Source organism: Lontra canadensis, unplaced genomic scaffold (genome assembly GCF_010015895.1).
Source record: "Lontra canadensis isolate GAN:19392208 unplaced genomic scaffold, GSC_riverotter_1.0 scaffold71, whole genome shotgun sequence".
Classification (NCBI taxonomy): Eukaryota; Metazoa; Chordata; class Mammalia; order Carnivora; family Mustelidae; genus Lontra; species Lontra canadensis.
The window spans coordinates 8,277,363-8,302,556 of record NW_022631065.1 but is presented as its reverse complement, the minus strand read 5'-3'; the positions used below and the strand labels follow the sequence as shown (position 1 = coordinate 8,302,556).

The following is a 25,194-nucleotide window of genomic DNA, read 5'->3' as shown; positions in this document are numbered from 1 at the left end:
TTTTGCAAATTTGTGGGATAAACAAGGAGTGAAGCAGTAGATGACTACATCCCCTCCCCTCCATCCGGACCTCCTCAAATTTCTCACTGACTTTTTTTTTTTCCTCCCCTACCTCTATTAACTTCAGAAAACCTGCAAAGTTGTAATGTATTGGAACTTGTGTTGCATTTCCAAATCATTGCATGGTAAGGGAATTCTTTCCTCTGTCAATAGTAGATTTATTATTTCTTAGCAGTGGGGGGAAAAAACCCTCTGTGTAGTTTATTTCTCTTAAATATTCATATTTTAACCAAGAGGCAATCAGCCAAACCTCTAATCAAAAAACTCTCCTTCTTTTACTCAACCAGGTTTTTGTTTTGTTTTGTTTTGTTTTGTTTTTAATTTGAAACCTGATCTTGCTCTCTGTCCTCTTGCCAGCTACAATCTCATTGAAATACATTCCAGCTCTTCCAGACAGGAGAAAGGGGGGAAAAAAGCCAGTCACACTTGAAAAAATAAGACTGGCAAATGACTGCTGGAAATTTGGAAGCTGTGTTCAGGATACAGCTTTAACGATAAAACAAACCCTTGTGCGACCTCTGATAAAGTAACGACCCCACCCCTACACACACGCAGTAAAGTGTTAACAATCTTCCTGACAGCGACCAGAAATACAAGCGTGGTTAATATTATCAAGAAATAGAAGCAAACACAGTATTTATCTCATGCTCAATTCCCACGCTATAGAAACACATACAGAAGAGACAGTCTTAAAGATATTTCTCTAGAGTCTGTTTAAGTCCGTGTTATGCATTTATGTATTAAAAAAAAACTACTAAAAGGAAAACGATCTAAAAATATAATAGCAACTATACTGAGTCAACTGGCAAACTCAGAGGCTGCTGCTTTTTGCCTGTTTTCCCGTCTTTTATCAGCTAATGCCGCGACTGAGAATAGGAAGCCAAGAGGATCAGCTTTGGTAAGAAGGAAACAACAAAAGTTCACTTACCCATCCTTTGTCATCCAAAAACGGATCCCCCCTCTCTCAGCTTTCTTCTTATTTGGTCTCTCTTGCTGAAACCACCACCACCTTCATGACACAGTGCGGCTGTCATTCACACCATTCTGATCCCGCATGTGAGCTAGCAGCCCCATACAAACTTCCCCGGAGAGGACAGGCAAAAAATATATATACATATATGAAAAAAAAAATTCAGCATGGGGTGGGATGGTGGGGGGCAGGGAGAAGGAAGCAGTTGGGGAGGAGGGGGAGGGCCTCTAAGCTCTGAGGACCATTGTGTAATTCACCAGAGACCCATCAGCAGTAATTGGCAATCTGTGCAAAAAAGCTACAGCCCATTTCGAAGGTAACCAACTTCTCGGTAAAAAGAGAGGTAAAAAAAAAAAAAAAAGAAAAAGAAAAAGAAAGAAAAGAAAAGAAAATCTTCAGAATACCTGGCATTCCTTATTGTGCTGGCTTTTGCCATTCCCAGATAAAGCAATTCATCCTCTGGATTTTCAGTTCTTGAAGCAAGTAGGCCTCCTGTGCTGTATGAGACCCCAGTTTAAAAGCTATGCAGGCTAGGTTTATCCATTTAGCTGGTCAGGTTTAAAGTGTTTTGTAGCTGTGCTGAGAGGCAGCCCTTGTCTAATTCAGAAGGCTTTCCAGAGACTGATGATGCTCAGAGCTTGTTGGTGCTAATGCTTGAGTTTGTGATACACTGAGTGCCCTCCGCTGGAGAAAACAGATTGCACATTAAAGACGGGAACAAGTGAGCCTGTCAGTGGTGTGCAGCCTTCCCTCTCTCAGAAAGGGAAATTAAAGGCACAGGATCACTTTTTTTCCCTCTCCAATAATATATATATTATGAAAGCCTCATGACAAGGAGTTCCATTCAGTGATATCAAATATTAAGTAAAATACTGGCTCTCTAAATATTATCCAATTAGCAGTTTTTAAAAGTTGCCTTGGCTTTTTTTTCCCTGCACATATTACAGACTTATTATCTTTTTTCAACAGAAACAATTTGAGTTTTATTTTTGTTCCTCTCAATTTATTTATATTTTGTTAAGCAAACCACATAGAGAAACAATTGTACTAAAGGGGAAAATGTAATTAGATCATTTTTGAAGATAGTCATTTTAAAAATTTTAGGTCTAATTTTTAAATTCCCAACTTTGATAATTAAATACATTCTGTAATTTTGCACATCTTATTGAACAATCTAGATCAATACTTTCTAAAAGTGTATATTCTTAGTCTTAATATAGTTATCTTTAATACTATATTGCCCAAATGTGTGGTTATCTAAGACATACTAAATGTTACTTCAATAAGAGTATTATTCCAGAGTATAATTGACACCCTTAGTACACTCACTATATTTTAAAATTATCTACATTAATAATATAAATTTTTCTTATGCAAGTCACTTATAATGTGCAATTCCAGAAAAACAAAAGCATGTGAGTTCTATATCACTATTATATTTATTTAAAATTTGCAAAATATCCTCAAAATTAGAAAGGATGAAATGATCAAACACCTGAAATATGTATTTTAAAAAAGCTATACCTTCCTTCAAGTTGCATTGGACTTTGAAAAAAAAAAATGGTACATCACCTTCCATTTTGTTTCTCTTCTTTAATTGTTTATTTCATAATCCTCTGGCAGAGAATTTTTGGAATAATCCAAAAGAATGAAACAATGCAATACAGAGAAAGAATGATGGATAAGATCACTAATCTAATTTAGCAGGTGTGAGAAGTTAAAATAAATTTTACATAAGTACCTAGAATTGCTATGGATCAGTGAAAATGAAGATTTTTAGAAATATTTCTTGGTTTTAGAATAAGTGCCAAAATATTAGTAAGGAGGGCCTATTATATAAATAACAAATAATTTGACTCAGATTTATGAGTAGGCAGTAACAAGCAACTATCTAATTACTAAGATTTTTCAAGGAAGAGAAAGAAATAATATGTCCCCCAAATATACACCTTTACCATTAACTGATACCTGAATTCTATTTTAGAAATGTATACTTTTGGCTTAAGGCACAAAATCTATTGAAGTGCAAATGAATACCCAAAGAGGCAATGTTATTTGGTTAATAAAAGAGGTATACCTTTCTAAGGAAAAAAACATAAATGATACACATATAATTAGTTCATAGTTGTGTAGTTTACATAGAATCAAAAAACCCCACCCAAATATTCAATGATGGAGGATCAGTTCAGGAAATATAAATATATTCATGATTAGAATACATACTGCCATTAAAATGAAATCACTTGTATTTGCTGACAGGGAATGCAGACCACAGTGTAAAAAATAAAGAGAGGAGAGGGACAGAACACAGGTCCTAGAGAATGATTAAGGGAGTCTATTTCTACACATGTTTTTACTTGTGTGTGGGCAAAATAAAATGTAAAAAGCAGATTTTCCTAGGAGATGAATTTTGGATGGGTTTCATTTCATCTTTTATGATTTTTTTGTCTATTTGTATTTTCTAACTTTTTAAGATAAAATGAATATGTGGTACATGTGACATATGTATGTACCCATATATATGTTTGTGCATGTATGTGTAAATTTTCCTTTGTTGGAATGTAAGGCATGAGAACAGCTTTTGATAGTGGATTAGAAAAATCTCATGATGGGACCCACATTTATAGTGTAATGACCAATTAAAATGCAAGTTTTCTTTTAAGTACTAAGATCTAATAGATGCTATATTCCAAAGCAGATACGAAATCATATGCAGATTTCACAAAGGATGTTGTCAAAAATCAATTATACACTGTGTCTCTTGAACACATTGTGAAGGCATAAAAGGGCCAAGAGAGTTAAGAGTGACAAAAGATGTTGTGTGGATGACTTCACTGGAAAGAGTTGTCCTGGCATTACCTAAAGTGTACACACACACACACACACACACACACACACACACACTTAACCCAAGGAAAGGTGCAGGGTATGTCCACACCTCAGCTTCATTGTAGTATGTTAAAAATAAAACAAAAGGTCCAAAATGGAGCCGCTTTTGCTAAGCCTCATTTCATCAAACCACAATTTAACTTAATTACAGTTTTGGCCACTCCCAGAAATGGAATCTTAAACCAGTCCATAAGGAATCACCTGATCAGCACTAGTAAGTTAATCTGCCTGACGGACCTCATCATCCCCTGAAGGAAAATGACCTTGTTACAATCAATCGGACTTTTTCTAATATAATTTCTTAGTCCTTTTCTCTTTGGTCTATAGAAGTTTTTCATTTTTACCATTTCTCAGAGCCCCCTTCTATCTGCTGGATGGAATGCTGCCCAATTCATGAATCCTTGAATAAAAGCAATAAGATACTTAGAATTAACTGAGATGAATTTTGTTTTGTTTTGTTTTAAACAGTTTTGATGTCAGTGACAGGATCTGAAGGAAATGTGTGTGTTTTGGGGGATAACAAGTAACACAGGCACTGTTACTCATGAATCCTTTGAATTCTTCTTGCCATTTCCTAGGGCCAAGAGGTAAGTTCCTCTCAGTTCTGAGTTCTGCTTTCTTTGCACTGAGCTTATGATCTAATTGGCTTTCTAGTCCAGGGCAGGTCAAACCTAAGCCCCTAGCTCTTGGTTCAGTACCCAGATGCCATATTGGGAACTATGGGTTGTTCAGTCTACATTTTTTCATTTGATTAGAATCCCCGATCAAATCCCCAATCCCCAAGTCTGTAGTCCCCACTTGTTGGGTTCTTTCCCCTGTCCTCAGTTCCACATTGGAAATTGCTGATGGGGCACACAACGCCATCTCTTGTCCAGGTTCCTGCTAGTTTCTGTTAATGGGAATATGACATAAAGGCTATTGTTAATGGGAAACTTGAAAGCCAAAGCCACAAAATTGGTGGACATGGGTCAAGCACTTTAAAGCTGTTAGGGTACTTGCCACCTAACTCGAAGACTCTCATGCTAGGATTAGGTGGCCATGGAATGAGTTAGATTGATACTGGGTTACCTGCCAACCTTAAGAAAATTTCCCTGTAATGAGGTACACTGTAAAATGCCACACAATCCTCAACCCAGTGACACATCCCAGTAGATATTATTAATTTTGCTCTGAGAGACCCAAGGCTTACCTACAAGAAATGGAATCCTTACATTCCAAAGATCTGAGAGTGCCACATTCTGGCACACCTGCTTATTTTATGTCTAAGAAATGTGGGTCTCAGAAGCCATAGATATCTACAAAAATGGAAAAATCTTACTAATGACAAACCAGAATTATAATGGTCATTGTGGGAATGTTCCAATTAGACAAGATTATTCATTTAAGAAGTACACTTGAAAATAAGAATTCCCAAAACAAACAGAATGGGATATCAATTTTAATTGGCATCCAGAAGCCCCCAGAAGCGTTCAAAATTCCAAAATAGCTTCATTGAAATATTTGCTAGAAAAGCCTAGTGACAAATTAAAGATATAAAAAATAGGACTATCAGACTGGAATAACTCCTACTGCTTCTCTCTGTCTTCCTTTACCTGAGTACTCAGTCTACTAATCCTCTGTCTGAATTGTCTTTCTACAATAGGACCATAAACAAAAGTCCACCAAGTTAGTGGCCTTACAGGCACCCCTGTATATACTTTCCATGGAGGGCCCCCATATGGGCCCCTCTCAAGATTACCAAAAGCAAGAGGGATTTTCCAGTCAACTGCTACGTTATTTCCTTAAATAGCCAAAAAGAAATGTCTCTTTCTTTTGGTTATCTTTGGGAGTGGCTCTGGATCTTGGGAGGTAACATCATCGCTATCCTCTTTGGGAATGCCTCTTAGGTTTATGTATCCTTCAATACTGCCAAGAATATTTACTGTTTGTCCTAGGCAGAAACTGATGTGTTTTTGTTTATTTGTTTGTTTGTTTTTCTGACAAGATATTTCAAAGGACTTTTTATAAGTATCTCAGTGGTCAGAAGTCAGCCATATTGAAAGCTGATATTCAGAGCCTGACAAGAAGTTCTCTTAGCTAAATGTACCTAGAGGGAAAGAAAAAGATTTGAAAGAGAAAGCTCTAAATCTAGAACACAGGAGCCTTTTAATCCCATTTTAGTTGAAGAACTTCTCCTAGGTATAAAGAAGCAAACTGAGGATAATTTAGTTGGGTGGGCAGTTCAACCTCCAGAGGTCATTCAGGCTACAAGCCAATTCTTTGAAGAATTAAAAACAACTCTTCTTATCTTACACTTGTTTACAAAACCAGAAATGCAGCTCTAGAAATGATTCAAATCTATCATTTTAACCAATCCCAAAACCTCACCTATTCCTCTCAAAATGAAAGCTTATGTTGAAAAATTCTGGCCTTAAGAAACAAAAGCACTTCCTGAAGGAACTGGCATTCTTTCTCTGTGCCTTTGAGATGTAAATATTCTACCCAGTCTTCTCTGGAAATTCTCATCTAAGCCATCTCTGTGAAATGCAAACTTGAGGGGGCAACTCAGTAAGAAAGAGGCTATTTTAATATTTGAAATTTAGGCAAATGAAAAACCATGTCTTCTCCAAAAATATTGCTAAAAAGCTTTAGCCATCTGAGCAGGTAACCTTAACTTATTCCATCTGCCAGAAATATGATTTATATCCAACTGCTCTTCTATAAAGTAGTGAATTAAAACAGGGTTGGGATTGACTTTCACTTTCAGAGTCTGTCTGGATAAAAATATGTACATGTGTTTTCTATACAAGAAAGAAGGACTATATGAGAAAGTGTCAGTTTGAAGCCATTTTAAATCCTGGTGATACCCCCAACAGAAAGTTTTTATAAAAGCACTGCCCAAACAAAGAGACAAATAAAAAACAGAAACCCATCAAGTTTGGACATGTACTAGATAAATGAAGAAAAAAATGTGTCATTCTTGTCAGGGAAAATCTGGCCCATTATTCCTAATGGGGCTATTAAGGATCTATCAACGTGTCCATGGAAAAGAGAAATATCTTTTAACATCCGCTAGGGGTAGAGATTAAAAAAAAAAAAAAAACAAAACCTTTTTAAAATTGTTAGGTCAACCAAGAAGTTTCCTGGAAAGGTCTGAAATGGTAGTATGGGTGGGAGGAGGTAAGAAAGAATCAAAGAAATTGACCATACTTTTTTTATTCCTAGGTGGTAGATAGCCCACCTTTCTGTGTAACTGCTCCTATACTGGAATAGGATAATAATGTTTAAATGTGATCTTTATATGAAATATGGCATATTGACTAATATGGTGGATTTAATATTTCCATTTACTTATTTGAGACTTTATGAACTAAGGATATAATAGGAATTTTTTCATTTTAATTTTTGTAATAATAGCATTTTGTTATACTGAGAGAGCATTCAGTGACTTCACCTTGATAATCTGAAACTGACCATGATAGGAGTATTCACACCAAGGAAATCAGCAAAAACCTAAAAAGTTTAAAATATGACATTATTTTGTTGAGTATCTATAGTTAAGAAAGTGATGTTGAGAATATTAGTAACACATTAAACTTAAAAGTGTAATGTTAGTAGCCACTCAATTATAAATAGGTTTCATGTAATTATAAAGAGCTATTAAATAAATTCAAATTATAATATATACATATAATTTCAAATATGTAGTATTTGAAAACTATATAATTGGGCAAATAAATTACCATGTCACTGACAAACAAGCAAAATTCCAATGTATGTCAGACGTTGTTTCACTTCTGTCTTACTCATTAATGTAAGCAAAAATATCAGACTGTATTCACGTTGGAATAATATTTAGAGAGGCAGTTGTTAAACATTTACCTTCAAACCACTGTGCCTACAGTTCTACATATTTTTTGCTCTAACAGTGAACTAGTGTGAACACATAAATACTAGTGATGACCTAGTTTCAATAAATATATCAAAAGTTCAATCAATTATTATCATCATAATCAATGTCACTTTCAATATTGCCAGTATCTTCTTTCTTCCCTAAAATATTTTTTGTTCTCGCCAATTATAAATTAAAAGCCTTTGTCAATTAAGAAATTTAAAATTACAGGTGAAAAAAATCTCAATTCAAACTGAATAATAATAAAATGAAAAATTGCTTTAGTTTGTATAAATCAAAATTCCATAGATATAGCTGGATTCAGAAATTCAAAGTATCACTGGTAATGTTTCCTTTGGCCCATTTCTCAGGCTTAAATTCCCATGTATTATTTCCATTGCAATTTTGGTTTCAAAACATCTCTAGTAGCCCTGGCTCCAAGAATAGTAATATTCAAGAACTAATAAATGTTTCATTGCATGAAGTGACTCTAGAATAGTCTTTTTTTTTTTTTTTTCCCTCCTACTTCTGAATAATTTTCTGTGATTAGGATTGAGCCTCCCTGGGTAGTTTACATAAAGGTCATGTACTCTACCACTGGTGCTGGGAACAGCTTCCTGGGGAAAAAAAAAATACTAGGGATACCTGGCTGGCTTGATCTCAAGGTTGTGAGTTCAAGCCCCACACTGGGCCTACAGCTTACTTCAAAACAAAACATACAAAACAGCAGCAACAACAAGAAACATGTGCTGAAAGGGGAAGGAAAATGATGTGTGCATCTCTTGCAAAGTACAAAGTCATAACTAAAAAGGGGTTGCCCTGCCAGGGTGGGGACGATGTAAGTAATCCTCACCAAGGACTATGAGCAGAATTGATGTGTAACACTTCCAGGTCAAGATGGTAAAAGAAAGAGTCCCTTTCTTCTTTTTCTAACTAGAATCCAGGATTCTTAAGCCCTGTTAAAGCTACTGGACTACAGGGGATTATTTATGTTGCAGTATGAGTGGGACAAGGGATAATGATAGATATTGGGAGCTAAAAATAAACACCATGAAAATGAATAGACAAACCAAACATATAAACAAACAAAAAAAATAAAAAACAAAAATAAACCAAATAACAAAATATAACAAAATCCCAGTAACCTTTTGCTCTTGCTCTACCCTGCCATTAGGATGTGGTAGTACCTATGATTTCTTTATTCTCAATATATAAAGCTCTTCATATAATGATTTAACCAAATATTCCTCTTACCTTCACTCTCAAATGGTAAAAAAGCAAAATTAATGTATTATGCCTGATTTCTTCTACACACACACATGCATGCACATGCACACACACACTGAAAACCACACCATATGTGTACATGCTTAAAAATAATTTACTTATTGAGACACATTTTAATTATGTACATGATTGAATTTTAACATGATGAGGAAATTTGAATCCCTTTATCAAAATGAATGACTTTTTCTCCCTTTTCAATTTACTTATCATGATTTAACTGTACTTCATTTCTGATAGTAGTTATAATTAGTCACTTAACTTGTTAAAAATTTAAAGAAAAATAACATTTTTTTATACGTGTTCTGCTGAATTCAGGAATCTCAATGTCTATCCCAATGTGTATTTTAAGCTAATGTTCCTATTATTAATATAGTCAGAGCAAAAGTTGTATTGAAATATAGACACATAAAATGAATTCTTTGTCTCATTTTATTACCTAATGAACTTATAAAATTAAAAAAATTGGTAACATATTATAGGATATTAATGAGTAGATAATGATAATGTAAACAAGAAAATGGGGGTTGGGGCAGATGGAAATTGATTATTAAACAAAAAAAATGAAAATAAATATAAGATTTATAGATAAGTTTAATAAATAAAAAAGAAGTTACAAAACAGAATAATGAGAGATAATTTATTTTGGAGATTAGAGAGAGGAATCTTTAAAAATAGTATTTTAATGGGTTTTCAAGTAAAATGCTCTTATATATTTGTGGAATTACCAAAATAATTTGTGGAATTACCAAAGTTGAGAAGACTAAAGGAATGAGTAGGAGTGAACTATGTAAACATTAAGGATAAAGAGAGAAGACTACATTGGAAATAAAACAGTATGGGAAGAGGTGAATGCTTGGCTTGTTTGAATAAATAATGGGAAAAAAACAAATAATACAAACAGACTCACAGATGATTCAATATTAGAGTTACCAGACACAGACTTAAAGATAATTGTGGCTACTATCTTTAAAAAAAAAAAAAAAAAAAATAAATATATATATATATATATATCACAAATTGAGGATTCCAACAGATAAATGGAGTTTGTAAATAAGAATCAAATCAAAATTACAAACCTAAAAACAGAATAATTGAAAAAAATGAAATTAATTACAGATTTAAGTGGAAATTAGGTAGAGCTGTATGGAAGATTATGTAGTGAACTAGATAAAATAACATATTGTGAAATTTGGTTCAAAGGCTTTCATTTTATATATGTATTTATATTTTAATTTTGTTATCACACATAGAAAAGAATACATTTTACTAAACTGAAAATATTTTTCATAAAGCAATTATTACTTCTTTTTTACTTTATTGGATTTTGCTTAATAATATTCTGACAGTATATTTGATGTCTCAGTGTATACTGTTTAAACAACACTAATATGAACACACAGTATAGAACCTAAAATTAAGCTTAATAACCTTTCAAAATCTCACAAATGTTAATATTACAGCTATGGACAGAACTCAGTGCATGTACAATGACATCATATTGTTTATATAACATGAGCATTTTGTCTGTTATAGTCAACAATGGCAACATCAATTGGAAATCCTATTACCTAGAGGCAATTCTTGGCTCAATTATTTATAATCATTTGTTTGTCTTCAATGTCTGTCATTTTCATAAACTTTGTGATATAAAAAATCACACAAAGAAGGACTGACAAATTCTCATATGAAAATGCACAACTTTGCTTAAGTGAAAATTTTAAAAAGAAAGTGATAGCAATAGATAAAGGCTTTGATTCCATATGATATTTTAAAATGCTCACAATACTAATGGAGCAATAAGCTATCAGAAATTCTGAAAGTCAGACTAGAAAAATTATAAAATATATACCTCTAACTAACAAAAAATAAAAGTTAAACCACATACTAACTCTATTATCAGATACTACATTTTAAAGAATATTACAAATGTTTTTGTTTGTTGTCAAAGCTACATGTATAGTGGAAATATAAATTAGAATAATTATTTTGTCATGTACCCAGCAATATGTATCAAGATCCATAAAAACAAGCCTAGCCTTTAACCTAGTGTATCCATTCAAAAATATCTTAAAAGAATACATATTAAAAATATGCAGTGCATTGTTATAAGAAAGATAGGAAAAAATAAGTCACAAAATAAACTTCCAAAATACTAGATTATTTTACTGAAACATGACATATTAATCTATAAAATATTTGTACCCACTAAAATATAAAAATAATGACAAAAGTACAATAGTATTCATTTTATTAATTACAGCCATGTAAAAAAAAATTCTAAATTTATACTGAAAGAAGGAGTGAAAGTAACACAGAAAAAAAAAAAAAAAAAGGCCTGGGGCGCCTGGGTGGCTCAGTGGTTAAAGCCTCTGCCTTTGGCTCAGGTCATGATCTCAGGGTCCTGGGATTGAGTCCCACATCGGGCTCTCTGCTCAGCAGGGAGCCTGCCTCTTCCTCCTGTCTCTCTCTGCCTGCCTCTCTGCCTACTTGTGATCTGTCTGTCAAATAAAAAAAAAAAAAAAAAAAAGGCCTAAATAAATTTTAATTTTTTTAGTAATTTCTCTATGGTTATAATTCACTTTCTGCAATACATATGAATCTAAAGGATTTAAGATGATGTCAGAGGACTGTTGCTTTCACTCTAAATTATGACAAATTAATTCCAGGTATCAATCAATTTTCTGACTTTATTATAGAATAATCTGGAATAGTCTGTAAATGATTTTAAATTAAATGTCTTTGCTGGTTACATAAAAATTGGACATCTATTACAACCGGTTAATTGGTTAGAGTAGGTATTTTACACCCTACTCTTCTTTTTGTGTCTGAGCCATGCTGATAAATCTCTTTACCTTTTACATCTTATGTTTATTTTCTTTAAGAAAGGGGATGGTAAAACAAAATTTTATAGTGGACATATTTTTAGAGTTAAGCAAATAATGATTGCAAAACATAGAAAGACCTATTATAAAAAATGCTTAGTTCTAGTATAATATCTCCAGTAGGATTCAGGCTTGTATAGCTGGTAAAAAATACATTTAGTAAGTATTAGTGTTTATCATTTTATGCATACTGTCCTGACATATCTAGCAATTATATTTTGGTAACTATCATCATATTGCTGTTGTTGATTGGTTTTGACCTTTCACAAAGGAAGGCTTATAATACCTTCCATAAACAAAAGTTTTTAAAATTATTCACTAGATAGTTATATTCCTTGCCATCATATGAATAGCATTTATTTGTGTATGGTCTTCTTTGAAGTATTACACAGAACAATTTTAATTGAAATAGGCCAATGAGGTGTTCTGTATTAACTAATGCTTAAATGATAACATCAATCAATACTCTTTCTCTTTCTGCCATATGGATACATATTTTTCAAATGAAAGTAAAACAGAATTTGAAAAAGTATATAAATATTGAAGCAAAAAGAATATAGATTTACATTCTAATGCAGCACTATTAATTTTTTCTCCATTTAAGAAAAACATACTGAGTATGCACTGTATCAGTGAAAAAAAAAAATCTCTGTCTTTAAGTAGCTGGATATAAAAAATTTAAGTTAACCAGTTCTTATTCAAGGTCTTTATCTACAAAATGAAAATAATAGGATAATAGTATATCATTTCTATGGGTGTTTTGGGCATTAAGTGTGTAAACCTCTATATCAATATCCACATATTGATAAATATAGCAATATGTTTGTGTTTAATTAATGCAAGTTCAGTGTTTTGCCTGATAGATTTAATAATATTCAACCAAGCCTATCTGTATATAGTTTTGTATTTTTTACTATCAAGTATTTTCTTAAAGGAGAGAATAATCTTTATACTTCTTTTTTTTTTATTGACCATCACTGCCAGTACATTACCAGGCTGTTCAAGTCTTTCAGTCAAACATGTCTTATTGCATTGATACTCTCACTAAGGGCACCTATGGCATTGTCCACATTCAACTACAAGCCAGCAAAATGACCACAGTAATATCACAATTTCACTATACACTTTCCTATCATCTCTAAATGAAAGCATCAGATTGCTGCTAAATAGTCTCTGATTAATTCATACTAACTGAATTATAGCAAACAAACAATAGGTTATAAATATGAAGGAAATACAAGAGAATATTTAGTTATCTTGCTTCCTCAGAAGCCCTTACAAAATTAGGCCTACCATGGGCTACACTACCAGACACTAAAAATTCCTCCATCTATCTCATATATAAAATTAAAATGCTTGAAAATAACTTTTTGGTGAATTAGATGAGAAGACATAAAACTGCCACCTGCCTAGATTAAAGTCTTCCATAAGTCAATTCATGACTTCACAAATTAGCCCTTTATTTCTAAACAAACAAAAAAGCTTTCAGCTGAAAAAAAATATCTGAACTATTTCCCAATATAAACTCCTTATTTGTAGCCATACAAAGCCCAGTTGAGGGAGAAAAACAAAACAAACAAAAGAAAACTTAAAAAGTTGAGATTCTATGTAAACAGGTTGTAGCACCTTCAGAGTTCATTTTGCATTTATTCAGGGAAGTGAGATATATGTTTTTGTTATAAGGTCCCCAAATGACCCTGAGTCACTCTCATTTAAAGCAGACAGTGTAAAGTTAATAGTGAGTGACAATGGCAAGTGAACAAAACGAACATGCTTCTGCTGCATAGTGCAGATTTCATTCCATTCATCAGGAGCATAAGAAACAAGGCAACAGGAACTTAGATGCTTATCACTGCAATTCCTACACCTCTGTGTTTAATGATTAACACATAATTAGAATATAAATAAGAACTATCTAGATATTTCCTTGAAATTCATGTCCCATCCGAAAATACTTCTTTACTAAAATTTCTGATTTCTTATAGATATGTTTCTATGTATACACACAAACACCTGCCTCCTCCACACAAACATTTATGCATTTTGCGACTTGCTGTAAATTACCACCTATGAAAATATGTATGTAAAACTTTTTTTCCAATAGAACATTCTCACATCTTATTTATGATTGGCCATTGCAATAATAATAATAATAATAATAAACCCCTAAAGAAACCTCAGTGTAGCCAGCAATTAATAGAGGAATTTGAAGGAAATTAATGAGGACATTAAGAGGAAACTGGCAGGGTTTTAAGGCTCAACTGCTATTTAGATACTAGCTATGAATACAAGTTTGGTCTCTTTAAAAATTCAGAACACCACTTTTCACATCTGTATACAGTCTTAAAAATTTAATATATTTAATAAAGGTAATAGCAAAAATGAATAGTTATTAGTAGGTTGAAACATGTAGACATGGAAATTCTACAAGCTAAATAAAACATATTTCTCAGAAAACATGACTGAATTTAACTTTAGAGGAAGGCAGTGACACAAGCTGTGTAATGGTCCCAAAAGTAACACCCTTCAGAGCAACCCACTTTGCTTGTCAACACTGGTGCTATCACCCACTAGCTGTGTGCCCCAGCAGGGAGAGACCTAAGTCAGCAGCTGACACCAAGCTTTTAATTGGAAGGACTGACTGCACCAACATCCAAAGGAATACTTCAACTAAATTTGGACTTTTTTTCTTTCATCTCTTCTTTGCTGAAGCATCATTGTAATTAATCTATAATTGTTTGGAGTATGTTATTTCTTTATTGGCTTATTACGAGACATTACCCTGTAAACTACTAGCTTGTAAATATTATTATAAATTATATTTCCTAAAGTAACCCTGTGTTAAATAAATTATTGGCACAGACTTTTAAAATTCACAGAACTAGAAAAAAATGATCCTTAAATTTGTATGGAACCACAAAAGTCTGTGGATAGCTACAGCAACCTTGAGAAAGAAGAAAAATGCTAGAGGTTTCACACTCTCTGATTTCAAACTATACAAAAAGCTAGAGTAATCAAAACACTGTGGTATTGGTACAAAAGTAGACATACAGATCAGTGGAACAGAACTGAGAACCCAGAAATAAATCATAAGTATATTTGTAATTAATCTACATCAAAGAAGCCAAGAACATACAACAGAGAAAGGACAGTCTCTTCAATAAATGGTGTTTGGAAAACTGGACAGTACTTGCAAAAAAATGAAAATAGACTACTATCTTACACCATACACAAAATTTAACTCAAATAAAGAGTTGAATATAAGACCTGAAATCATAAAATTCCCTGAAGGACACATAAGCAGTAAACTACTTGACATCAGTCTTGGCAAATTCTTTGTGAATCTGACTCCAAAGTCAAGGGAAACAAAAGCAAAAATAAACAAATGAAACTACATCAAACTAAAAAGCTTCTGCATAGCAAAGGAAACCATCATCAGAGTGAAAAGGCAACCTACTGAATGGGAGAGGATATTTGCAAGTAACATATCTGGTATGGGATAAATATACAAGGAACTCATACAACTCAATAGCAAAAAACAGCCCAATTAAAAAATGGGCAGAAGACATGAACAGACATTTCTCTAAAGAAAACACAGAGATGGCTAACAGGCACATGAAAAGATGCTCAATATCACTCATTAGGTAAACTCAAAATCACAATGAGGTTATCACTGAACACCTGTTAGAATGGCTGTTATCAAAAAGACAGGAAATAATCAGTGCTGGAGAAAATGTGGAGAAAAGGACACCCTGGTAAACTGTTGGTAGGACTGTGAACTGGTGCAACCACTATGGAAAACAATTTGGAGATACCTCAAGAAATTAAGATAAGAACTACATCATGAACCAGCTATTCCATTTATGAGTATTTATCCAGGAATTTAAAAACACTGATTTGAAAAGACATATGCACCCCTGTGTTCACTACATCATTATTTATAGAAGCCAAGACATGGAAATAGCCTAACTGTGTCCTTTGATAGATGAATGGATAAAGATGTGGCATATTTATACAATGGAATAGTACTCAGCCATAAAAATGAATTAAATCTCACCATCTGTAACAACAGAGATGGAACTTGAGGGTATTATGTCAAGTGACATAAGTCTGACAGAGAAAGATGAAGACCATATAATTTTACTCATATGTAGAATCTAAGAAAACAAATGAAAAACAAAGTTAAAAAAACAAATTCATAGACACAGAGAAGAGACCAGTGGTTACCAGAGGGAAACAGGGTAGACAGTGGGCAAAAGGGGTAAAGGAGGTCAAAAGTATGGAGATGGATGGTAATAAGACTTGTGGTAGTGGTCATTTTGTAGTGTATACAGATATAGAGGTCCTATACACCTGAAAACTTAGACAATTAAAAAAGAGAGAGGGAAGAAGAAGCTTTAGAAATTTCACGAGGTTGTATTCCCTAGTTAGAAGAGATATGAAATAGACTTTCTGCTCTGATCAGGCACATACCTCATTTCAGCAACAGGGACATGAGAGGTTTTTTCAGAGGACAAATGGACTGGGAAGACACATGCACTATCCCTCAATATGAAAGCTAAAACAAAGATGATTTGTTCCATCCATTTAGATGTGCAACTCTAGGTTTCATCTGAAGTGGAGCTGGCAGAGAAGGGGTATAGGAGGTCCCCTCTTCATTACCTGTGATAGGCTACATAATCACACATCAGAATTGATAACAATCACTAACATGAAAACCATTAACATCTATTTAACACTTGCTTTACTCCAGTCACTACTCTAAACCGTCTAATTTTTGTGTTCCAACACATGCTATAGGTACTGTTAATATTTCCATTTTACAAATGAAGAAACAGAGCCATAGGTTTTTAAATAAATTGCTCAAGATTGTGCAGCTAATACAAGACAAAGCCATTATTAGGGCCCATGTTGTTGGAACTCCACAGCCCAAGCCCTTAGCCTCTAGGTTGGCCCACTGCAAGCTCATCGAGACCATTTGCTCCTGACAGTGTAGGGAAATACAAGCAGGAGCCATAAGTCCTCATGGTCCCAGAGATAGATTCAGTCCTGACAAGATTTGACTTTTACACTAAACTAAAGTTGTATGGACAATGACTAATCTGCTGAGCTAAATTAATCAATGAACTCAACGCTGAGTCAAAGAAAGTGTGGGAGCTATAACCTCCGGGTATCTCTCCTCTGACAACAGGTTTCTGTAGGCTGAAAGCTCCAGCAAAGGGACAATGGAGAGTACCATACTGCTTCCAAGAAGGACTGCACACATTTCTAGTTCCTGCAGAGGATAGTATCATTCACACAAAAACCGAAATGAATGATGGGACATCACATGGTAAAAGACTGATGGGCTGACATCCACCAGACTTTTCAACATACATTTATAACCAAGCAATTGACCTAAAGGGAAAATTAGAACACTTAGAAGAAATTTCTCTCTTTGTTCTCAAATTCTGTTTTTTTTTCCAACCACGTATTTTACAAATGCAATTTCCTGACTAAAAAAATGGATTGTGGGGGTGACTGGTTGGCTCAGTCAGTTAGGTGTCTGCCTTTGGCTTAGGTCATGATCCCAGGGTCTTGGGATGGAGCCCCACATCCGGCTTTCTGCTCAGCTGAAAGCCTGCTTCTCCCTCTCCTCTGCCCGCCACTCTGCCTACTTGTGTTATCTGTCAAATAAATAAATAAAATCTTTAAAAAAATAGATTAGGAATGATAACACTATGTTATCCTATGATATACCATTTACTATTACTTGTTTAGCATGTTAGAAATGGGAATAAGAATAAATATGACATTCAGTTCCAAAGTATTTCCTATTTCTAAAGGAAGTAATGCATATATTTTAAAAGATAGATTAACAAACTATAGAAATGTTCCCTGAAACTATAGTCTTAAATATTTAAAAACTTACAATAAAGTAATGAAACAACGAGGTCATTCAACTGAGATGGCTCTAATTCCTTAGCAGCCTATGTATGCAAACTGAAATTCAAGCCAGAATCAATGCATTCTAATCCATAAATATGAAACTTAAGAACCAGTAACAGTCAACCAGGCTTTCCCAAATAAGGCATCCTTAAGCTATAACGAATCAAATAATTTCCTTGTTTTTCTTCCATTATCACCTTTATTAAGTCTCTCCCCTAGCTCTTGTCCACGGTGTGCTCCTAACTAACCAATTTTGGTTTGGTGCTAATTGATTTGAATTGACATATGCTCAAATAAACTCTTAAAATTTTTAATAGGCCTCAGTTTATTTTTTAACACAATGCTTGATAAAGGAGTATCTTTAAATTAAATACCTTAAGTTTAGAATATGAATGTGGTGGATTACTCCTGTGGCCCACACAACTTTTGACAGAGAACAAATTTGTAAGGCTGGAAGCCATTTGTCTGTTAACAGAAGTGTCAGCAAAATTTTTGTAATTCAAGTCTTACTAGGCTGTATAACAATTATATCATCATTTTAGGTAAAATTGTGACTTAATCATGATTGGAGAATATATCTGAGCTCTAATTTATTAAAATCTTCTCAAATATAAACATTTGAGTCATGAGATTTTTGCATTATTATTTGCATATCAATATACACACATAATTAGGTGACTAGATACTGCATGATGTACATAGAGATGTATATTATTATAGCTACAAAAAATGGATTTTATTTAAATAACTCAAAATATGCACTGAATGCTATTTTCAGAATTCCATGGTAATGAGAAGATTGCTGAAATAAGCAATTATTTAGTACCGCAATAATACAGCTATTTTTAGTGGACATTACTGATGGTAAAACCTATGCATAAATTTCAGGGAGAGTTCTTGAATAACAAAGAAATACTATGTTCAATATTTCTATTATGTAATAAAATGACATATTATCTGTATTCAGTTTTTACTTTTTAATACCTGCATATACATGGCATTATTTCTACTTGCATGATCTAGCAAACGGTTCCTTGGAGAAAAAGTTAAAGCTAATGAAGCTTATTTTATTATTGATTTGTGACTTGTGGCTGATTGACTTGTTAACTTAATAAGTGACTTGACTAAATGCAACATTTAAATACTCTTCCTGGAAATAGACTTCACCAAGGATGTCAAAGCTGCTGGAGCTACCTTGAAAGGAAATGCTGGGCTCAGTGTTTAAGGGTTTGTTTTTCATGTGGAGACTAATACTTTAGGGCGGGTTTCTCAAGGTCAGCACTTCTGGCATTTCGAACCGGATAATTCTTTTTCTGAGGGCTGTTCTGTGCATTGTAGGATATTCAGCAGCATCACTGGTCTCTAACCATTAGATATCATTAACAACTTATCTTAGTTGTGATGATCTAATATGATGTCAGATATTAACAAAATAAACCCCTTCCTTGACTGAGAACCACTTTTTTTTTTTTTAAGATTTTATTTACTTATTTGACAGAGATCACAAGCAGACAGAGAGGCAGGCAGAGAGAGAGAGGGGGAAGCAGACTCCCCGCCGAGCAGAGAGCCCCATGCGGGGCTCGATCCCAGGACCCTGACATCATGACCCAAGCAGAAGGCAGAGGCTTTAACCTACTGAGCCACTCAAGCACCCCATGAGAACCACTTCTCAGTGGAAGAGGAGGGTAAAGGACATTAAGAAATCACGAATCAAGAGCGGAATTCAAGCACAGGAATTTTTCTAGAAGAGTCTTGAGGCACAGAAAACAATATTTAGTATAAACTAAATTGACGAGTTAAAGTAAGTTTCATTATGTTAAATTATTAAGGATGAAATTATTCTTAATACACATATTTTAAAAAGCCAATCAGCTTTAAGACCAAAATAATTTGGTATCTATACAATGTAAGATAATCTGAATTTCCAAATTAAGAAAATGTAATATAGGAAAATACTGCTATTCTTGATAGTTTTTTAAGTCTGAAAATATCACACCCTAAAAGTCTGTGTTCTAGAATTTTCAAAATGGAAGAGTAGAATAATTTTGTTTCTGCAAATGACTGACATTTTTAGAATGAGGTATTTTCACATCATCTTACCAATGATGGCATACTTCAATTACTAATCATTTTAAATTTAAGACTAACTGAGGAAAAAAAAAGGATCTTAAATAAGAAAGACTATTTGACTATCTCAAAACACATATGAATATTATTTAAAAGATGGGTATACACTAAATTAGTTGTTAGATAATCACTTTTTTTGAAACTCAGAAAACACAACAATTGTTACAAAGATATTAAAAACATAGTTTTATTAATATAACTTTTAATTAATATCATCCTTAAACATAAATCATATTAAAGTAGACCTGCATTTACTAGCACCAGCTCCAATTCTTTCCTTAGACAGTAAAAATTATCATTTAAATTAAAGATCTGCCTGGAGTTAGTTAATTGTGGCTAGAGTGCTATAAAAATAATTCAAACTTGGCAATTCTCAATAAATTTAAACTCTATAATTTGTGTCAGCCTCAGAACAATTCAACAGACTAAGAAGTCACTTGTCCTTATTCTTAATGTTACTAAGAAGGAAACGTATGAGGTATGCAATATTCAATTACTACATTAACATGTGCTTGTGTATACTTTGGAGTAGAAAATTAAACTTCTGGCATTTCCACAAGCCAAGATGTGTCAATTCTTAAGACATGATTTACTAAACATGTCTGTAATGTATCACAGACCCTCTTACAACTTTTCACACTGTTCTCCTATTTATTTCTATAAATAGAACTGCTTTGAAAAACAACAGAATATTACAACTACATCAAGAAATTCAAGGGATTTCATAGACAAAATATCCAAACACTGTCAGTGAGTTTTCTGCCTGTGGAGAACTGACAAATGTCTTATGGCTCATCATTCACCATGTGAAGCTAACTCCAAGGCTGCCTGTATACACATATTCAAGTTGAAATTGGCAAGGTAGGGAATTAATATTAGGTGGGCTAGATTTCTATGGGAAAACATTGTCTGATAAAACTATATTTTCAGTAACTTTTAAGTTCTTGAGAGGTTTGTTCTAGGCTTTTATGTAAAAGTAAAAGTAAGTTAAAGACCAGGTGTCTCTAGAAAAATGGGAAACTCCTGTATGCCTAACTTGTACTCTTATTGAGGCTGTATCACATACTTCATGAAAGTTACGGCTGCAGTTATGGCTCTAATGAATGCCTATAATTTTTTTTCACCAATATTGGATTTGCTTGCATTACTTTTGAAAACTGTTCTTTGATTTGGAAAGATCTGTGTCCGGTGATTAACCAGAGGGGATCTGATCCAAAGCCTAGTAGGGAGGAGGAAGAATATATTGATTTCACACTGGCAGAAAACCCTAAAGGGGAAGAAGCTGACCTAGGCAAAGACCAACTGGGATCATTTTGCTGACATGCAATTTCAGACTGAGTAAGTGTTTGGACCTGAACTGGTTTGGGATTGTTATATTCTGACATATTATCCTGAGGATCTCAGGCCCAAGGCCATCAGAATCCCAACAGAATTGACATCCATTGCAGAGATTAGAATAAAAACAAGAAAATTTTAGGGAATAGATGGCTGGACTCAGAAAGTGGACAATTGATAGTGGTGAAAGTCATTCTCAGTTGCTGAGGTGAGCTTGTCTCTGATGGTGGTGACTCTGCGGAGTAGAAAGAGAACAGAGGCCCCACATCTAGAAGCGCGTCTGGGTACAATTCCCTTTTGTTTTCACAGTCCCTCAGTATAATTTGTCTAAGAGATTAGTTACTGTTATCACTGTTAAAAATATTGGGCAAGGTCTTCTTTTGGATAAGTGCAGCTTACTCATGGAGGTGGCACAAAACCACCAAGACAGACTTACTAATTTGTGGAATATCAGTGGAACATAGCACACACTCTCTGAAAATTTTGTTTGTAAAATTTTATTATTATTATTTTTTTAAGTAATCTCTACACCCAACACGGGGCTTGAACACACAACCCTGAGATCACATGCTCCACAAACTGAGCCAGCCAGAAACCCTCAAAATTATTTAATAATACCTGGGAAGGAGAAACATGTTTAAAAAAAAAAAAAAAGTAAGACAATGAGAAAAACAGAAAGAAGGAGAAAGTGAGAAGGAAGAAAAACCTGAAATTTGCAAAATTCAAAGATTATCAAAGGATTATAAATTTGAGTAAAATAGCAAATCCTGTCATAAACTTCCAGAATTCCACATGCAAAAGGAACCCATGGAATTAATGTTCTATGATACACCTTTCCTTTTAACCACAGCTACTGAGGCAAAGTTTCCACTAAATATTAATATAATATAATATAATATAATCCTTTATTTAAAAGCACTGGATGTTATACACAACTAATGAATTATTGAACACTACATCAATGACTAATGAGGTACTATTCAGTGGCCAACTGAACATAATAAAAATAAATAAATATAAAATAAAGTAAAAGCTCACATTCTGTGTTTGGTCAATATCATATTTTAAATCAAGCACCTTTCTCCACATTGATTATCAGTTCTCTTTCTTTCCTAAAATAACACTACATTTAAAATTTTTATAGCATTAGGCTTTTCCTTTCAAGTAATAAATACTCAATAAGTGTAAATTGAAATTTTTAAAATACATATTTTGTACAATACTCTCCTCTACCAACTATTATGTCTTTAGTAGAAATTTCAAATTATATTATGATTAAACATAAGCAAATAAATGCCTATGTAATTTACAGAAATACTAAAAATGTCTTTATGAGTGATACATTTTTACTTAAAAATACATATATACTCATATCAACAGGTATTTTCCTGTAACGTTTCTTTAATAGAATATACCCAAATCAGGGCACCTGGATGGCTCAGTGGGTTAAAGCCTCTGCCTTCTGCTCAGGTCATGATCCCAAGGTCCTGGGATCGAGCCCATCATCGGGCTCTCTGCTCAGCAGGGAGCCTCCTTCCTCCTCTCTCTCTGCCTGTTTCTCTGTCTACTTGTGATCTCTGTCAAATAAATAAATAAAATATTGAAAAAAAAAAGAATATACCCAAACCTATTTAAATGATTCTCTGTTATTAAATTTTTAAGTGATTCTTCAGAATAACACCCCGCTTTCCAATAGTTCAATTCTACTTTTGATCTTTTCATTTTAATAATCACTAAGTACAGAAAAATGATTAACAACTATGAGAGAGCATTCAAGGCAGTTGCCTTTATGCCTCTGCATTAAGTTCAATATTGGTTAGCTTTAATGTATAGTTTAGTGATTATACTATTTATATGTTGCTAAGAAATTTCCAAATACTGGTGTGGAAGTTTTTAAATTCTCTTTGCTTCAATAGAGGTAGTCAAATGATTTTTTCTTACATGAACTACTGACAGGGTGAATTATATTTATAGGCATCAAATACTAAACCATACTTGTACCAACAGAATGAAACCTACATTTGAATGTTGTCTTGTTCTCTTAATATATTCATGAAATCTATTTTGGCATTTACTATTTATAACTTCTTATCTGTAATTCCTCTTTTGCATTTTGTTAGGTTTTCTTATCTATGTTATTCCTATGTTATTTATTTAATTAGAAAAAATTCCATCATTTTCTAAACTCTAAACAAACTGAAAGTGTTTTTAATTCTAAAAAAAATTTATTGATAAAATAAATACTTATGGGTCTCTTCCCCTGTCAGTATTTCCCAATTTTTATTTATAGTATTAATTTTATAATAGTTTTATTAATTAAACGTACCAAAGGTTCTTATTGGCCTTTTCAAATAAACATGCTCAGATTTATTACAGAGTATTTGTTATTTTGTTGAAAAAATCATTACACTGACTTCATCCATTATATTTCTTACTGTTGCTCTTTACATGCTAAATTTTAAGTGAATGCTTTTTCCATTTCTTAAAAAAAAACTTTTAGAGAATCATTTTTTCTCATAACATAATCTTAAAATATCCTAAATATTTTAAATAATATAAATAATTTTTATTTTTTCACCTTCAGTTATATCAATATAGTTTTAATTATTTCCTTGCATTAATTCTGAAATTTAAATTTTCCCGAGATAAAATGTTTTCTTTTTTCTTATTATTTCATACTTTTCATAAATTATGATAAAAAACTGTCCATACTTTTAACTTTAGGGAAGATGTTAGAAGGTTTCTTTAGAATTTATATACAAAATATGAGACCACATATATGTATCACATTAACATTTTACAATACTTTGTCTTTTATCATACATAAATATAGCAACATTAATTTTTTAATGGCTTGGGGCACCTGGGTGGCTCAGTGAGTTAAAGCCTCTGCCTTCGGCTCAGGTCATGGTCCCGGGGTCCTAGGATTGAGCCCACATCAGACTCTGCTCAGCAGGGAGCCTGCTTCCCCCTCTCTCTCTCTGCCTGCCTCTCTGCCTACTTGTGATCTCTGTCTGTCAAATAAATAAATAAAATCTTAAAAAAATATATTTTAATGGCTTACTAATTTTTTACTTTAGCTGTCAAAAATGATAGTGATATTTTAAGAGTCTCTACCTATAATTATTTTAACTTATCCTAATATTTATATTTTTTGTTTTTTCATAAAATAGTGATGCTGATAATACTTGCAAGTTTACCTTAAATTACACATTTCATAAAATTTGAGATGAAGAAAAGCAACTTTTAATTGTTCTGATGATGATGAGGTTTTGACTATATTCCTTTATTTTTCCTTTATGTTTTTCACACATCCTTTTTTCCTCTTTTTTTTCTCTCAAGCACACATTTCAAAACTTCTTCACTTGGGCTCAAATGATTTAGAAATTAGACATTCTTTTTTCAACCTGCCAGTCTTGAAGACATGAGGTAACTTGTGTAACCTATACTTAAATAGATATTTCTAAATATGTCTCATAATAATATGATTTACTTCAGGTTCAGATTACTCTTTCTGTAAAATATTTCATCTCTTATATTTTTAATTTTTGCTGCACCTAATTTGTGGTTAGACAATACCATGATTTACTAATACCAGTGCTTATTGTCCTTTTTTATCACTGTTATCCTTTTTATTATTATTCAATTTCATATTCATAAGCAATATTTCCAGAATTGGTGTGTGGGTGGCATACTGAATGAGTCTTTGCCTGTCAGATAATCTGTGAGGTGCTTGTAGAAGAAAGGTGGTTTAGCTGATTTAAATATCTTCAGTCACAATCTTTAACCTCAAATTTTGCATTCATCTTTCATTGCCTTTCTGCATGGAGAGAAATTTGAGTCCA

General features: G+C 33.2%; 1 protein-coding gene across 2 annotated transcripts in view; it reads right to left on the bottom strand.

Moving 5' to 3' along the window:
- LRRTM4 (leucine rich repeat transmembrane neuronal 4) overlaps positions 1 to 1,748 on the bottom strand; it is a 696,009-nt gene extending 694,261 nt beyond the window's left edge. Inside the window, exons 1-2 of one of the 2 annotated variants that reach the window (XM_032880688.1) lie at positions 1,435 to 1,748; positions 989 to 1,139 (exon numbers count right to left, since the gene is read on the bottom strand). In XM_032880688.1, coding sequence (XP_032736579.1) covers positions 989 to 992 — 4 coding nt within the window. In that variant the 5' untranslated portion in view covers positions 993 to 1,139; positions 1,435 to 1,748. The remainder of the gene's footprint in view (positions 1 to 988; positions 1,140 to 1,434) is intronic. The other variant, XM_032880689.1, reaches the window with a different exon arrangement.
- Between the last annotated feature and the right edge of the window lie 23,446 nt (positions 1,749 to 25,194).